The sequence below is a fragment of the Lepidochelys olivacea genome (genome assembly GCF_965140295.1).
Source record: "Lepidochelys olivacea isolate rLepOli2 genome assembly, chromosome: 1".
NCBI lineage: Eukaryota > Metazoa > Chordata > Testudines > Cheloniidae > Lepidochelys > Lepidochelys olivacea.
Genome location: NC_140411.1, coordinates 241,434,698 through 241,453,253, shown reverse-complemented (window position 1 = coordinate 241,453,253; position 18,556 = coordinate 241,434,698). Strand labels below are relative to the sequence as shown.

Here is an 18,556-nt window from a genome sequence, read left to right as displayed (position 1 = left end):
GCTTTTTACACACAGACCTGTTGTCTGCCTTTTCATGGGTGAGATGGTAGCTTAGTTTGTGCTTATTAAACCCTTGCACTGGTTCCTAATGCTGCTAGAAGGGTGCCTGTTAGCACCAAGGAAGACAGCAATTTTTATGGTGGCCTCAAAAAGGGTACGTCTACACTGCAGCTGGTTGCCCAGGTAGCCAGAATCCATTCATGCTAGCGCGCTATAAAGAACAGAGCGGAGGTTGTGATATGGGCGATAGCTCAGGTTAGCCATCTGAGCTTGGAGCCAGGGGGTCGAGTGGGCTTCGACTTGGGTGGCTAGCCCGAGCCACCACCTGTGCCACATCATCTGCATTGCTATTCTTAGCATGCTAGCTCAAGTGGAGACAGCATGAGTTTGTCTATCCAGGCTGGGAGGCACAGTCCCAGCTGCAGTGTAGACATACCCAGAGTAACTAGCATGAGTTCTTGTAGGAGGAAAGCAGACTAGGAGAGGTTACTCACTTTGTGCAGTAACTGAGGATTTTTGAGATGCATGTCTCTATGAATGCTCCACTTAAAGTGCGGATGTGCCCCATGCACCTTCGACTGGAGATTTTTAGCAGCAGTGCTTGTTTGGTCCAGGCATGTGCCTTAGCTATCCTCATGCTCCATACCAGGGACATATAGGGCTGTGATGGACAAACCACTCTCAGTTCCTTCTCTACCACTCAGTCCCATGAAAACAGGACTCCAAAGCAGAGGGAAAGGACGACGGATAGTGGAGCACCCACGGGGACACGTCTTGATGAACCTCCTTCTTTGAGTAGTGTCCATATGGGTGCTTTGCGTGAGGCGACTACCCTCTGAAGGATGTGGGATCTTCAGAATCCAGTCTGGAACTGTTTGCAGAACTGAAGGTAGTGCATGTCTCTGGAACACATGCTAAGGCACAGTGTCTTGAAAAAGCGTGAATTGAAGCCTATGTAGCAACTTTGCAGATTTCCGTTACTGGAACTTCTTTCAGTAGGGCAACAGATGTGGAGTGAGAGTTGGTAGAATGAGCTATGACCCTAGGAGGGCACAGCACACTACAAGCTGCAGAGCAGGAGAGGATGCAATCCACAACCCACTTAGAAAGTCTCTGGGTAGACAGTAGTGTTCCTTTACTCTGTCCACAATAGACACAAATAGCCTCAGAGAAACAAAAAATTTAGTCCTGTCCAAATAATATGCTAGTACTCTCCTAACATCCAGGGGGTGAGGGGCAAAATCTTCCCTAGTCTGATGAGATTTTGGGTAGAAAGCCAGCAGATGAATTGTGCGATTGATATCAAGGTCCAAGACAACTATGGATAAGAACTGCAGGTGTGGTTAGAAGGATACCTTATCCCTAAAGAAAGCAGTTGTGTGTGGAAGAGGGTCAACCATTAAATCCCCTAATTCACCAACTCTTCTAGAAGAGGTAATTGCCACTAAAAAGGTGGTTTTCATGGAAAGGTATAAAAGGGTACAAGTAGGTAGTGGATCAAAGAGAGGTTTCATCAGTGAATTAAGAACTAGATTCAAGTCCCAAGTTGGACTGGGCTCTCAAACATTTGGGAAGAGTTTGAATAACTCACTGATGAATCTGGAAGTTGAAGTGTCAGCAAGTACTGAGAAACCTTCCAGAGGAGAATACAATGCTGTGACAGCTGCCAGGTGAACATTGATGGAGCTCAAAAAAAAAAAAAAAACAGACCTCTTTGCTTCAGAGTGAAAAGGTATTCTAGAACCTCTGAAATAGTAGAGTTAACACAAGAGAGCAGACAGCAAACACACCAACGGTAATATCTTCTCCATTTCTGAAGGTAAGTGTTCCTGGTGAATTCCTTTCTACTGTTCAATAGGACTTCTTGAACCACTCTGGAACAGGAGAGTTCTAACTCTGAGAGCCATCCAGGAACCTGTCCCTGAGTCACTGAGAATGTTCAAGTTGTGAGGGACTCAAGTTCCTCAAATCCTGAGTGAAAAGGTAGGGTGTGAGCAGTAGATTGATGGTCAGTTGGAAAGAGAGGTAAAGTAGGTAAGGAAACCCCACCTGTCCTGGCCAGACAGGTGTGATCAAGATTACCGTGGCTATGTCCTGTCTGATCTTGTTTAGAATTCTGAGAATTAGCAGCATTGGAATGAAGGTATATAGAAGACTTCTCGGCTGAGAGAGGAGAAAGTTGTCTTCCAGATAATGGCAAGCAAACAAAACCTCCATTAGAGCAGAACTCTGCATGTTTCTGGTTGACAGTGATGGCAAAAAGGTCTACGTGACAGTGGAAGGAGGATGGTTGAAAGGAACCTCTGAGCACACTGTCTGGATTCTTCCACTAGTTGAGAGAGATTAGTACACGACTGGGAATAGACAGTAATTTGTTCAGACCATCTCTGTTGCAGGTATAAAAACTGTCCTGAGCCAGGCTTAGAAGCAGTGTGGTTGTAAAAGGGGGTGTAACGTGATGAAGGTACATGGTGCCATGTGCCCAAAGAGCTGCAGGCATGATCTGGTGGTAGCCTGTGGGACCACTTGAAGTTGTGCAATTAAATGCATCAGACTAAGAAATCTGCTTCCTGGCAGGTAGGCACTGAGAGTGGCCTCTATAAACTCCATCTGCTGTAGAGGTAGGAGACAAAACTTTGCAGTATTGAGCTGAAGGCTGAGTATGTGAAAGAGACATAGCCCCCTTGTCACTGTTTGAATTTCCATGTAGAAATGCCGTTTTAAAAGCCAATTGTCCAGGTACGGGAAGACAATTACTCCCCATTAGTGAAGCTGTATGGCAACTAGCTACCAACAGAACTGTCAACTCTCTACAGGAGTGAAGGCCTCTGTACTGATAATGGTCCTGATATATGACAAATCATAGGCATCTCTTGCGAGGGGGACACATTGTGACATGAAGGTATGTATCTTGAAGGTCAAGGATGCAGTGGGCAGGGTGGTACAACATCAGATACAGATCATAGGGGCATAGGTGGCTCTTGACCGAGGCATCAAAACAAACACTTTGTAGATGACGTCTGCTGTGTTGATCCAGGTGCAGTGATGGAGAACTTTCCTCTCTGCATTCTGAGTTACTTTTTAAGTGGCTGCAATGCTCTATGGTAGGTGGGAAACTGGGCTGGGCAGGATCTCTGAGTTTGAGAGAGACTAAATCTCTGCTTATTTGTAGGAGTACACACTCCCAGCGAACAAAGGATTGCCCTGGCGTCCTTCAGCGAATATAGGGAGCCAGCAGTGGATTCGCTGAATAATCTGAGACCGAAGGGTAGGTCCTTTATGTGTTCTGGACTTTGTGCGGAAAACCTATGGACTGTACCCACAGGGCTCAATGCATGACTACAACTGTGGAGACAGAGCAGGCTGCTGTGTCAAAAGGATTAGCAGAAGTTTGCAAAGTTGTCCTTGCAAGAAGCTGTCCCTCTGCAATAAGGGCCTGAAATTGTTCCTTCTGCTCTTGTGGGAGGTGTTCAATAAAGAATTAAATTTTAAACAGTTAATATGATTATGGTGCCAGAATCACCTGGTAATTAGCAATTCTGAATTGCAAGGTGGCAAATAAGTGTCTTTTGACCAAAAAGATCCAAGAGCTTTTGGTCTTTATCAAGTGGTGTAGTCTTGGAATGGTATTGTCTGTTGTGTACATTTACTGTATCCATAACTAGGGAGTTGGGGCAGGATGGGAAAATAATAATTCTGAATCTCTAGCTGTAATGTACTACTTTGTGTCTGCCCTCTTAGCTTGGCTGTGGTGGGGATCTGCCAATTGGCCTTGGCAGTTCCTAACGAGGTCCTAACTACCTGTACTGAAGATGTTGTGTGAAGAATGTCCAGCAACTTATGCTGAGTCTCTTGGACTTCTTCCAATGGGATATGAAGAGTGCCTGCCACACTCTTCATCAAATCCTGAAATTGTTTGAAGTCATCTACCATAAATGGAGAGGGCAAAACAACAACTTCATCCAGGGAGGAGGAGGAAATATTTGTCTGTGGGGTAGCCTGCTCATTAGCTCTCCTTTCTTGCTCCTCAAATATCTCCTCCTGCGTGGGGATTGCTGTGGGGGAATGAACAGAATCTGACAGTGCTGATGCTGGCATTCCCCTGATTACACCAAGGAGGGTGCTGACAGGCCGAGATCATTACAGCCTTGATGTATCCCTTGATGGAGCAGGTTCATGAGACGGTGGTCTAGGCAGGTAATTAGGAGAGTCCTGAACAGAAATGTAAGAGCCTGAAGAGCTCTTATCTGCATAATCAAATGGAGGAGTAGATGAAAGAGTTGTAAATTTGTCTCGCTGTAAGCATGGGCACCAGGGAATCAGGCAGTACCAGTGATAGCAAAGTACCAGAGACAGCAGAGGTTGTGGTATTTGGGGTCTGACTAAGCTCAATAAAGGAGACTCCAGTTGATTGGAGACAAACAAATCCCTGGAAAACCTGAACTTCTGTGGTACTGGGTGCAGTTGTGTGGGAACCTGGTGGGCTGCAGACACAGAGGCCTTCAGTACCAAGGAAGGTGCATGAGGCACCAACATGCTGAACCGTCAGTTGAGGTATCAGATGCTGTCAATGCTGCAGAAGGTAATGAATTCTTTAGTGCAGTTTCCCTGGAATCTTTAACAGCTTGTTCATGTTTCGATGGTACCAAAAGCTTCAGTACTGATCAGTAGATACCATGTGATTTAGACAAGCTTGAGGACTGATTTTCAGAGCTCTTGGTACTGAGACTGCTTGAAGCCTTCACAGAAATCTTTGGGGGGTGCAGAGTCTTTGATACAGCATCTCTTAAAAGTGGATCTCTTAAAAGTATATTCTTTCTGAGTAGACTTAGAACTCCTCTTGGTGGAAATCTTTTCCATGCTGCTTGCAAGTCTCCCTGAGGCTGATGGGGCACTATGGCTATTTGGACAGGCTGCTGTGCGAGGTGGGGGTCTCTGGGCCTGGATCCAAAGCTGGACAAAAGGAGTACTTCATCATAAGGAAACAAAGTTTAATCTCCCTATCTCTCAGGGTGGCCCTTAAAACTCATACAGATTTTGCACTTTGAGGGCATGCGCCCTGAGGCAGTGGGTACAGCAGGAATGGCTGTCATTAACTGGGAAGGACTCCTGGCAAGTGAGACATTTGAAGCCTGGGAAACGTAGATAAAAACACCAGTCTTCTTCAAAACGGAGAAGCGGGGGGGGGGATTACCCTACACAGAGGGTGGGGGTGGAGGTAGGAGGCAAAAGCCTCAGCCAAACAGGAAAAAGGAATTCTCCCCCCCCCCCCCAAAAAAAACCATACCAACTAAATAAATAAAGAATTAGAAAAACAACAACTACAATTAGAAAAATAAAAGATTAAATAGTCACGAGTAAGCCTACGTTTTAGTCACGGGTATTTTTAATTAAGGTCACGGACAGGACACGGGCAATAAACAAAAATTTACTATACACCCCTAACTAAAACTTGGGTGGGGGCGCCACGGGTACTGGGGAGGGGGCAGTGGTGCACGGCCAGGGACCCCCGTTGGTGCTGGGGAGGGGCGGGGGGTTGGCAGACTCCCTACCCACCTCCGCGTGTTGCTGCAGCTCCTAGACGGCGGAGGGGCCAGGAAGCTCCGTGCACTGCTCCCTCCACAAATGCTGGCTGCACAGCTCCCATTGGCTGGGAACCAGAGCTCCCAGGTCCCTCCACCTAGGAGAAGCTTCAGGGCCATGCTAGGGATCCCCACCCCAGCCTGAGCCCTCTCCCACACACCCAAACTGCTGCTGCTGACCCAGGGCCTGCCCGGCTCGGGCAGCTGCTGAGCCACCACCGGCCACTGCAGAAGTCATGGAATCAGTGACTTCCGTGACAGACTCACAGCCTTAGTCATGAGTAGGCAGATAACCGTGAGCATTACGAACACTCCGTCTCTGGCCAAAGTGGTTGAGAAAGAACTGAGAATGCTTTGTCTGTTGCAACTCTTGGTGTGAGGCATGAGTGTAGCTAGGGTGCATGTCTAGACCAAATGAGCACTGCTGCCAAAAGTCTTCAATTGAAAGCACATGCGCACTGGAAGTGGACATCGTGGTAGGGACACGATGCACAGAAGAACATGAATACTGCCACCATCACCAAATCTAACACACTTGTTCCAAGTCCCTTACCACTGGAAGGAATGGAATCCTTGAACATCTCATAGAACTGTGTGAGGTACATCACCATGGACAACTTGTCTGGCTCCCCAACAGATGCCATGTCCTTTCCAGTCATGATAGGAGAGATTCCAAACTCCTTTTCAGCAATGTCAAATGCCAGCTGGTTATTCTTCTCCACATTACGTTCATCCAGAGAATCAAAGTCTCTACAAGGGGGAGAAGAGAAAAGCATTGAGGTAAGCAGGGGCAGTCTTCTAAAAATATTTTCAGAGACAGTCCTCTCCAGCGGCAACATTGAAACTGCAGAGTGCCCCCCTTCTTTCAATAATTCTGCCATCATACTTTTCATGTTACAGTGATTATGTTACTCTGCCTGTTAATGATGAACTGTGAAACAGATGCATTGTTTTGTCCATTCACTGCCCTGCCTTATTATCTCTAAAGATGACCTAAACTTCTCTTCATAGAGGATTTTTTGCTTTTATTATTATTACATCTTCACTTCCCTCTTTGCTGCAGTATTCTCTGAAGAGGCAGACTCTCGTTCCCCTGTTACTTGGAAGCACATCAAGTTGTCCTTCAGATCACCATTTCTCTTGATTGATCCATATACAGATCTCACATCTTTCCCTCTCCAGTGCGATTTTCCTACACTTTTACAATAGTCAATGCTGTACTTCCACTTCTGCCCAATTTGTAAAGCTTTTTAAACATGGTGCCTCAGACTGAGTATAGAATTCTAACCAGCGACCCACAGAATGGAATGTTTACATAGTTACTTTGCTTGCTTTACATTTCTTTTAAATACACCTTCAGCATGTTGCATTACAGTATTTATCTTTAATAATGTCCCATGGCAAACCTGAAATCATTTTAGACTTTCATTATAATAATATCACCTACCTTTTATATAGCACTTTTCATGAATAGATCTCCAAGCCCTTTACAAAGGAGGCCCGTATCATAATCCCCTATTTACAGATGGGGAAACTGAGGCAGAGGGAGGGGAAGTGACTTGCCCAAGCCATCCAGCAGTCCAGTAGCAGAGCAGAGCAGAACCCAGGTCTCCTGAATCACAGTCCAGCACTCCACCCACTAGGCCACAGTCTTCACTATGGAACTTCTGCCTTGCCAATATTTTCCCATTCTAGGATTTGTGCACTTTTTTATATTGCTCTCCACACTACTAGCTGGAATGGCTTCTCCTACTTATTCACAGAACAGGTTACTGCACAAGCAGCAGGAGTGCAATCTTCCCTACACTGTGTCTATTCAGACCAGGAGACCCCTCCTCTCGGATTGAAAATTTAAAAGCCATCTGAAGAAGCTACTAACAAGGGGGCTATTTATAAAGGCGATGTGGACATTTGTCTGCCATGAATTAAACTGAAGCCATCAACTATTTCTAACTAATCGCACATAGACAGTAATGAGTTTTAGTCACTAACAACTTGGAACAGATAGAAGATAAAATTATGGTGCATGTAGCCTGGTACTCACCAAGCCATTATAACCCTCTCCCCCACAAATGAATTGCTCTAGACTTTACTGAATCTAGTTTAATTGACTTCAGTCCTTTTCCCCACATATCACAACTGTACTGTATTTTAACACTATTCTCTAAACAATTTGCAAACCCCTCCTCATATATTGGTTGCTAATCTGACTAACAGTCTCTCCAGTCACTGTGTTCTAGTCAAGCAATCAATCACTTACATCAAGTCAGGACGGTATCTGTGGATAATAGCACACAAGGCTAGGCCACTCTTCCATGACATTGTGAGATCTGTTACATTCACACCAGCATACCCATCAGTCTGCCTTTGGCACCAACCAAGCAATTTACTGGAACGAGCTACAGACTCTGAAACAAACATAACATTTTTAGTCAACTGTAATGTATTAATCTTTCACTCATGAGAATTCCAAGTACATCTCAAGTAGTATATATTTATAGGGATCACTCACCCATTGAAATGCAGCCACCTCTGGGGTGAAACAGCATGTTTTCTGCATCAGGAACACTATACAACAGTTTTTTGGGGGGAGGAAGTGACTAATAATGTGATACATAGTTCACACTGGAGGGAGAATTTTAGTTTGCTAAAAAGTAATTACCCAAGCTGTAATTTGGACAGATCACCCTGGCTCTTGTGAATATCCCAGGAAATTTTAAATGGCCAAAAGTGGTCAAGGTCTTGATTTAAGTCAGATCCAAAAGATAGCATTCCTTGTAGCACAGTGCTCCCTAATCCCCTGGTATATTGTTTCAGATAGAAGAACTCTCAACACCTTTCTGCAACAGTTGCATTTACTTTGAAGGTCTTCCATCAAATCACTGACCATCCTGACCTTGTTTAGCTATGAGATGTGACAAGATTATAGCCAAGGGTGGCATCATTGCAGGCCAAAGAACAAATCAGAAGACTCTACGCAACTGTACACCAGTGGGAGGAAGGTACAGTAACAAAACAGGCAGACTTGAATGAAACAGTATTCCAAGAGACACCAAAAACACCACTCAGACATCCAAAGGTGTAATATGGCTGGGAAAGGTTCATCAAACCTTGGGTTATGGTTTGACCAGACAACTATTCCAATTCTTAGTGTAAGGCATTTAATTCCTAGAATACATGCCGTGCACTGGCTCAGTAATTAGACTCCATAATGCTAAGATAGGGGACCCTATAGCAGTGATTCCCTTACGACAAGTAGAGCTGCTATATTACGAGGAAAATTCAAGTAAAGTAATTGATTTATTTAGTCAAACTAAGAGATAAGATTTCAAAAAGGAGAAAGCTTGAGTGTGGATGGGAATCTACAAAAAAAGACTTCTTTTTCCCCTTCATTTTCTACTTTTCCATTATTATTTTTATCTGTACTTAAGAGTTTTTGGCTTCACTGCCAAATCAAGTAGAGGGCTGGTTTTTCACACTTGAAATAAGGATTCCACTACAGGATCAAGGAGGTGACCAAAAATCCTTTTGGAAACAAATGTTTAGAAATCTGGAAGTACACTGTAATAAGGGAAATTGAGGTAAAGCTAACATGTTTAAGTTTAATTATGTTTGAAAGTTTAATTGCATTTGAAAAGTAAAGCTTCTGAGCCAAAAATTAATGAGACACTTTTCGAAACAGAAGGGGACCTCTCTGTACATCTGATGCACTGACCCAGCTCTGGAAGAGCACAACAAAGTGAAAAGCTGGGACTCACCATTCCGGGTCAGCTTTGGTGTCCTGGAGTTCACCAAGTTCTCTATTTCCAGGTGAATGTCTTTCAGGTCTCCTGTATCATACAAGTGGCGCACCTGTAAGAATGCAAAAGGGTTAAAAATGGCCAAAAAGAATAGTCTCTCTCATCAAAAGCCAATATGGCAGAAGAAGTCTCCTCAGGCCAGAACTACTGCCCTGGCACACTAAACTCCCTTTCTAAAAACAAGCCACATGCACACACAAGGAACATGGCCCCCTTAAGCCAAGAAGGGGATGATTATATAAAAAGTTATTTTATGACATGTTCGTAGGGTGACCAGATGTCCCGATTTTATAGGGACAGTCCTGATATTTTTCTTACATAGGCTCCTAGTACCCTCCACCCCCGTCCCAATTTTTCATACTTGCTATCTGGTCACCTACACATTTCGCACAGTAGACAATTCCCAAAAACCACAGAACCCCAAGCAACAGCTCTTAATATACATCCAGTGGCTGCATGTTGGTGCCTATACTGAGATAGAGGCTAAATTATTATAAAGGAAATACAAAAAATATATTGTCAGCATGGCTGAAACTGCCAAAATTCAGAGAAGTTCAGAGCTACAACTGACATGATTGTGAACAGTGTTTAGAGACTTCTACAATATCTAGTCAAAAGGGACATGGGTACAGTACAGTGGTTTAAGCCTGATGGATATTTCTGGTTTTTGCCACTGTCAATTCCCTAAATACTCAGAGGCATGGGGTTCTCAACCTTTTTTGAATCAAATCCCCCCTTAACCTTTTTTTTTTTTTTTTTTTAAAAAACTTGGATTCCCTGTCCTCTCCCACCCCCTGGTCCCCTTTAAAATAGAGAGAAGGATTCTGCCACCTAGCCAGAGACGTTTGAGAGTGTGCCCACCCTTCACTCAACTTGGACAGTGGCTCGTGTCCCAGGGACTGGGCCTGGTAGGGTGCTGCCTGGCACTATGAGCGCAAGCCAATCCAGCACTCACCTGGAGTGCAGGCAGGGAACAGTTCCTGGCACTGGAGGGCGGGGAAGGGTAGGGTGCCCTCTAGCACTATGCATGCACACAGCATACAGGACACTGGAGTGCAGGGTAGGGTGATGCCTGGCACTATGAGCATAGGCAGCATAGAGGGCACTGAGATGCAAGCAATGGTGGCTCCTGTCCCACAGGGCAGGGCCTGGCTCAGTGTGGAGGGGGAGAGGGGAAGGTGTTGGAGAGCAAGCCCACCACACACCCAACCTAGTCAGCAGCTCTTGTCATGCAGGCCTGGGCTCAGCTTCCTGCTCTGGCCTGCTCACTCTCACTGTTCGGAGGAGCTCCCCACAGCATGATGTGTGCATCTGTGCACAGGTGAGGCCCTCTCCCCACCAAACACTACCCCCTTCCGGCCATGGCAATGCCACTTGCTCAAGTTTGGCCTAGCCACCCTTCCATCATGACAGAGCAGTGGGGGGCCTAATGTGAGTGAGTGGCATTGCAACCTGGCATTTGTTTATGGCTCGCTGTGCTGTCCTCCCCACCCCCAGTTGAGAACCTCTAATACAGACCAATGGCTACACGAAGAGGACACAGATCCCATGCTGTCGAAGGAATTGCCAGCCAGTTACCTGGTTTGGCCGCAGGAAGTTGACGTTGATATTGGGATACCGGGTGACAGGATCGATGCTGTACTGGCTGAAGTTTTTACTCACATTCTCAGGGGTGGTCTGAGGCAGCAGCCTGTAAATGCTTTCCCTGAGGGAAAAATACTAATGTCATAAGAGCAAGTAGGAGAAAGAGATACATCACCACTACCACCACCTTCAAAGTCAAGGCCCTCATGAACTCTGAGGTTAGGTTCCAGAGTAGCAGCCATGTTAGTCTGTATTCGCAAAAAGAACAGGAGGACTTGTGGCACCTTAGAGACGAACAAATTTATTTGAGCATAAGCTTTCGTGAGCTACAGCTCACTTCATCGGATGCATTGAAGTAGCTCACGAAAGCTTATGCTCAAATTTGTTCGTCTCTAAGGTGACACAAGTACTCCTTTTCTTTCTGAGGGTTAGAACACTCAAATTCGCAAACCTACCCCTTCAGATATGAAACAAAATTCAGTACTTAAGCATCTAAACAGTTTATATTTTAATTCAGCAGGAATCAGGAAGGTGGGAAGAATAGAATGAGACGGACAATACTGAAAATATACTGCCATTATATAAATCAATAGTATGCCTTCGCCTGGAATTCTGTTTTCAGTTCTGATCACCCCATCTCAAAAGAGACAATAGAAATAAAGGACAGGTTTCAGAGTAGCAGCTGCGTTAGTCTGTATTCGCAAAAAGAAAAGGAGTACTTGTGGCACCTTAGAGACGAACAAATTTATTTGAGCATAAGCTTTTGTGAGCTACAGCTCACTTCATTGGATGCATTCAGTGGAAAATACAGTGGGGAGATTTATATACATAGAGAACATGAAACAATCGGTGTTACCATACACACTGTAACGAGAGTGATCACTTAAGGTGAGCTATTACCAGCAGGGGGGGCGGGGGGGGGAAAAGAGAGAAAAACCTTTTGTAGTGATAATGAAGGTGGGCCATTTCCAGCAGTTGACAAGAATGTCTGAGGAACAATGGGGGGTGGGGGAATAAACATGGGGAAACAGTTTTACTTTGCATAATGACCAATCCACTCCCAGTCTCTTTTCAACTTCAGGAGAAGTTAATTGTACCCCGTTTGCAAATTAATTCCAATTCAGCAGTCTCTCGTTGGAGTCTGTTTTTGAAGTTTTTTTGTTGAAGAATTGCAACTTTTAGGTCTAAAGAAAAGGAGTACTTGTGGCACCTTAGAGACTAACCAATTTATTTGAGCATGAGCTTTCGTGAGCTACAGCTCACTTCATCGGATGCATACCGTGGAAACTGCAGCAGACTTTATATATACACAGAGAATATGAAACAATACCTCCTCCCACCCCACTGTCCTGCTGGTAATAGCTTATCTAAAGTGATCATCAGGTGGGCCATTTCCAGCACAAATCCAGGTTTTCTCACCCTCCACCCCCCCACACAAATTCACTCTCCTGCTGGTGATAGCCCATCCAAAGTGACAACTCTTTATTGTTTCATATTCTCTGTGTATATATAAAGTCTGCTGCAGTTTCCACGGTATGCATCCGATGAAGTGAGCTGTAGCTCACGAAAGCTCATGCTCAGATAAATTGGTTAGTCTCTAAGGTGCCACAAGTACTCCTTTTCTTTTTGCGAATACAGACTAACACGGCTGTTACTCTGAAACTTTTAGGTCTGTAATCGAGTGGCCAAAGAGATTGAAGTGTTCTCCATCTGTTTTTTGAATGTTATAATTCTTGACATCTGATTTGTGTCCATTTATTCTTTTACGTAGAGACTGTCCAGTTTGACCAATGTACACGGCAGAGGGGCATTGCTGGCACATGATGGCATATATCACATTGATAGATCCGCAGGTGAACGAACCTCTGATAGTGTGGCTGATGTGATTAGGCCCTATGATGGTGTCCCCTGAATAGATATGTGGACACAGTTGGCAACGGGCTTTGTTGCAAGGATAGGTTCCTGGGTTAGTGGTTCTGTTGCGTGGTGTGTGGTTACTGGTGAGTATTTGCTTCAGGTTGGGGGGCTGTCTGTAAGCAAGGACTGGCCTATCTCCCAAGATCTGTGAGAGTGATGGGTCGTTCTTCAGGAGAGGTTGTAGATCCTTGATGATGCATTGGAGAGGTTTTAGTTGGGGGCTGAAGGTGATGGCTAGTGGTGTTCTGTTATTTTCTTTGTTGGGCCTGTCCTGTAGTAGGTGACTTCTGGGTACTCTTCGGGCTCTGTCAGTGTGTTTCTTCACTTCAGCAGGTGGATATTGTAGTTGTAAGAATGCTTGCTTGAGATCTTGTCGGTGTTTGTCTCTGTCTGTGGTGTGGTCTGGATGAAAGCTGGAGGCATGCAGGTAGGAATAGCGGTCAGTAGGTTTCCAGTATAGGTGGTGTTTATGTGACCATCACTTATTAGCACGATAGTGTCCAGGAAGTGGATGACATCTTGTGCTACATTGAGGACATCTTCATCATCTGGACCCATGGAAAAGAAGCCCTTGAGGAATTCCACCATGATTTCAACAACTTCCATCCCACCATCAACCTCAGCCTGGACCCGTCCACACAAGAGATCCACCCTATACTGGAAACCTACTGACCGCTATGCCTACCTACATGCCTCCAGCTTTCATCCAGACCACACCACACGATCCATTGTCTACAGCCAAGCTCTACGATACAACCGCATTTGCTCCAACCCCTCAGACAGAGACAAACACCTACAAGATCTCTATCAAGCATTCTTACAACTACAATACCCACCTGCTGAAGTGAAGAAACAGATTGACAGAGCCAGAAGTGTACCCAGAAGTCACCTACTACAGGACAGGTCCAACAAAGAAAATAACAGAACGCCACTAGCCGTCACCTTCAGCCCCCAACTAAAACCTCTCCGATGCATCATCAAGGATCTACAACCTATCCTGAAGGACGACCCATCACTTTCACAGATCTTGGGAAACAGCCCCCCAACCTGAAGCAAATACTCACCAGCAACCACACACCACACAACAGAATCACTAACCCAGGAACCTATCCTTGCAACAAGGCACGTTGCCAACTGTGTCCACATATCTATTCAGGGGACACCATCATAGGGCCTAATCACATCAGCCACACTATCAGAGGCTCATTCACCTGCACATCTACCAATGTGATATATGCCATCATATGCCAGCAATGCCCCTCTGCCATGTACACTGGCCAAACCAGACAGTCTCTACGTAAAAGAATAAATGGACACAAATCGGACGTCAAGAATTATAACATTCAAAAACCAGTTGGAGAACACTTCGATCTCTTTGGTCACTCGATTACAGACCTAAAAGTTGCAATTCTTCAACAAAAAACTTCAAAAACAGACTCCAACGAGAGACTGCTGAATTGGAATTAATTTGCAAACTGGATACAATTAACTTAGGCTTGAATAGACACTGGGAGTGGATGGGTCATTACACAAAGTAAAACTATTTCCCCATGTTTATTCCCCCACCCCCACCGGTATGGTAACACCCATTGTTTCATGTTGTCTATGTATATAAATCTCCCCACTGTATTTTCCATTGAATGCATCCAATGAAGTGAGCTGTGCTTATGCTCAAATAAATTTGTTTGTCTCTAAGGTACCACAAGTACTCCTTTTCTTTTTAATAGATAGAAGTAGTCCAGAAACAGACAAAAAAAATTATTAAATGCAAGGAGAGAATTCTGTATAAGTGCTAGGAATGATTGGGACATGATAGATAGAGAGGAGACTTGACAAAGGCATACAAAATAATAAATAATATGGACAAGTTAAATCATATGCTCCTATTTAATCTCTTGTAAGAAAGAACAAGATGACAGAATAAAATAAAAGCAGGCAAAATTAAAACTGAAAATGAAATTTTTTCCTCAGTGCATAATTAACTTGTGGAACTCACTGACACAAGGTGGTATTGATGTCAAGAGGTTAATTGTAATAAAAAAGTATTAAATATTTAATATGGATCATGAGAGCTTCTACAATTATATCAGATAGGATAAAAATATTAAGAATATAAACCTGTGTGAAAGATGGCATAAGCCAGCCTCTAACTGTCAGGGGTTACTAAGAAGCTTGTCCTGTGGATATGATGATATTCTATAACAAGGGTCAGCAAACTTCGGCACGCAGCCCATCGGGTAATCAGCTGGCGGGCCACCAGACATTTTGTTTACATTGACTGTCCACAGGCACGGCCACCAGCAGCTCCCAGTGGCCGCAGTTGGCTGTTCCCAGCCAATGGGAACTGCAGGAAGTGGTGCGGGCTGCAGGGACGTGCTGGCTGTCGCTTCCTGCAGTTCCCATTGGTTGGGAACGGTGAACCGCGGCCACTGAGAGCTGTGCAGGGGGTGGGAGGGCAGTGCCTGCAGATGGTCAACGTAAACAAAATGTCTCGCAGCCCGCCAGCGGATTACCCTGATGGGCCATGTGTTGAAAGCTGCCGACCCGTTCTATAATCATCCAGGATTTCTTTCAATTGGTTCTTGCCAATGTCAGACACAACACTAAATTAGAGGGACCCAGAGGGGACAAAATTCATGAGTTAATACACATGTTGCTAGTTTGGGAATTTCTTTCCATTTTATAGTCAAATTGTTAAAGTGGACATTTTGCACCTATTCCTTTAATTAGTTTCCTAATTAATTTCCTATTAATTGTTAGTAGAAATTCAGATTTAACAGAGGTTTTTCTACTAAATTTCATTTTTAAAACACTCATCTATGATGAAGACAAGTTCAGGGCCTCATTAACATCCTTACTGTGAGAACAGCACAAACTCAAGCACAAAATTGATAAGCTATATGCACAATCAACACCGCCATCTGAAATACCAAACTTCCACCCGTCAAGGAAGCTGAAATGGTTTGACCAAGCTGAACTCCTACATTAGGACCCTAAAGTCCTGTGTGTATTAAAAAAGAAGTTCAAAATAATTTTGGATTGAAAGTCTACGGAATTTTTCACGGTCAAAATCAAAGCAATCTTTGAAGAAACTTTAATGACACTAACTCTTTCTTAATAAAGATAAAATTTTGGCCTCTGATACTACAAGCACTTACTCACATCATTAATTTTAACAACACGTGCATAAAGTTATGTACCTCTTTAAGTGATGTACCTCAACATAGCAGTTTTTTAAAAATTCAAATAAGATACCCTACCAACAGTGGAATTTTAAAAATGCTATAGTGATATTTAAAACCTCCAGCATTTATAATTTAGTTCATTATAAATTTTAATCTAACCAAGCAATTGCACAAGTTTTCAAATTAGTGTTACAATGCCTGAGCTTGATTTAAATCAGTGAGTTTTAGAGGGGTTTAGTTATTTTTTATTTTATTTTATTTTTTTAAAGAAAATCCAGTGATTTAAGTTATTCCACCCTGGATGGACCTCTTGTTTGATCTGTAAAGGCAATTCCTATGCTGTTATGTCACTTTGAACAACATACACACACACACACACACAAATGAGAGAGAGAGAGAGAGAGAAATGCACAAGCAATAGATTCAATGTGAAAATAAGACAGTGAATGTACAGGTCGAGTATGGAATTAAATATAGACCATTATCTCCAAATTAAGAAAAACAAAACAAAAAAAACCCCCCAAAACAGAAAAAATATTTACAAGGTAATTGGAATTAGCATCTATTTCTGTCTCCCGGCTATTTCAAAGGCATCTATCCCCTTGGCATCTAAGTCTTTCCTCACCTAGACTGCATAGTTAAGGCTTAGAGCACTAATCAGACTCACTTTCTCCACCCAATACAATCCCAGCAACCACCAAGAAAATATTTTCCTTTCCCTAATCTGCTTTTAGCCAACAGAGAGTAGCAACAACACACTTTGGTCGCTATTCTGTTCCTCTCTGAATAGATTCCACTGGACCTGTGGTGCCCAGAGCAGGCAAGTTACAGCCGAGCACCAGTGTGCATGTGTGTGATCCCGATCTTCACGTGGTGGTGCTTCTGGCCAGTTCCCTCACCTTCTTGGGAAAGCTTTCCCTTAATCAAACCACTCCAATGGGCAGCCTCCAGGAACATTAAAGACACAAGGTTTGCTCCCTCCACCCCACTCTGGGTGCACATCTGTAACAGGACAAGGAATTGGAGTGGATGGTCAGAAGAGTGAACCTTCTGAGCACAATAACTTTTCCACCTACCTCTGCCCCCAAATCATTCTGTATTCAGATCAGAATTCACAATTAGACTCATTTCCCCACAATAACCCACCATTACCTCTCTGCGAGGACCTCCAAAGGGCTAGTTCCCTGAGACCAGCTTCGTACCATCCAAGCAGAATCCATGGCAGCCAGAAAGCCCCTGGCTATTCCAGTTCCCATCGGCCAGAATGGCTAGATGTAATAGGTCACCAAAAAAAAAAAAAGGACAGGGAAGGGGGAAGAAAAGGAAATTAAAAATGGTACCAAGAATATATTTAGAGGGCAGACTGCTAGGATATTATAACTCAGAGATTAACTTGAGACACTGGCTACCACTGGGCTAGTGGAGGCCAAATGCATGGTGAACTGGCTGTGAGCTAATCCACAGCTAGTGTTTCATTATTCCCTACAATGACTCATAGCCTGGAGCTGCTAAGAGCCTCTCTTAAAAAACAGGTATTTCAAACTAACTACAATATGTTAATTATTAACTCTCCTAGCCTAGGACACAGCATAGCGTCCTCAGGGATTCTAGCGGCCACAACAAGGAGTAGGTAGAACAGATGCAATTTCAGCAGGTCTCTCACAGTGAGCTTCCTTTGCAAGGTCATTGCTATGCTGAATACTCACTGTTTTCCCAATTTTCCTTCCCCCGGCCCCTCCCACTCTATTATATAAAACAGCAGTTGCCTTCCTCATGATAAAATGCTCATAGCACAAAGGGAAAGTTGCATTCATTTCAGGGGAGTGATCACTTCCATTCATGGCTCACACAGTAAGTGAGCTGTTTAACTCCTACCTCCAACAGACTGTCCCCAACCAGTGCCACAAGCAGCTGATGGCCATTCTGCTCTCGCACCATTGCTGCATTCTCTGATGCGTACATACATGTGAAGTCAAACATGGCCACATCAGGCTGCCCATAGTGATTGATGGCAAAGTCCAGTGATGGCAGCTGCTGATTGGTAGAAAAGTCAGCTGCTTCCCTGGCATAGTTGAGCAACGCCTCCTGGTCCACATTCTCCCGTGAGAGTAACAGCTCTGTGTCCGCATAGTCCTACCAAAAGAGAGAAGAGTCCGAGTAGAACAGCCACGTGGGAAGAGGGAATTTTAAGTTTAGTATCTGCAGACAACTGTAGGTTCTGAGACTCCTCTAATCCACTGATTTAGGATCTTTCCCTAAATTATTTCATGATCACTAGTGTCTAGGCCTCTAAGAGAAAAAAATGTTTCTATCTCTTCTTCTTGGAAAGAGCCTTGACAACACTGCTGGCATTTCTGAGCATGCCAACAGGCAATATGGTCACTACAGAGGTGTGAAAGTGTAAAAGTGGACAATGCCAGCAAGTGCAGTGTTTGGTGAGTGCTTAGCATGCACGCTACAAATGGAAAGCCTATATGCTAAAGCTGGC

The 18,556-nt window shown here is 44.1% G+C and overlaps 1 protein-coding gene across 6 annotated transcripts in view; it reads right to left on the bottom strand.

Annotated features, from left to right (window-relative positions):
* The window catches only part of MICAL3 (microtubule associated monooxygenase, calponin and LIM domain containing 3), a 239,392-nt gene that overhangs the window by 124,595 nt on the left and 96,241 nt on the right, over window positions 1-18,556 (bottom strand). For 5 of the 6 annotated variants that reach the window (XM_084616994.1, XM_084616995.1, XM_084616999.1 and 2 more), the window contains exons 8-13: window positions 17,944-18,201; window positions 17,221-17,336; window positions 10,961-11,087; window positions 9,341-9,434; window positions 7,843-7,990; window positions 6,136-6,332 (exon numbers count right to left, since the gene is read on the bottom strand). In XM_084616994.1, the coding sequence (XP_084473120.1) occupies window positions 6,136-6,332; window positions 7,843-7,990; window positions 9,341-9,434; window positions 10,961-11,087; window positions 17,221-17,336; window positions 17,944-18,201 (940 nt within the window). Of the gene's footprint in view, window positions 1-6,135; window positions 6,333-7,842; window positions 7,991-9,340; window positions 9,435-10,960; window positions 11,088-16,986; window positions 17,071-17,220; window positions 17,337-17,943; window positions 18,202-18,556 lie in introns of those variants that run through there. The other variant, XM_084616997.1, reaches the window with a different exon arrangement.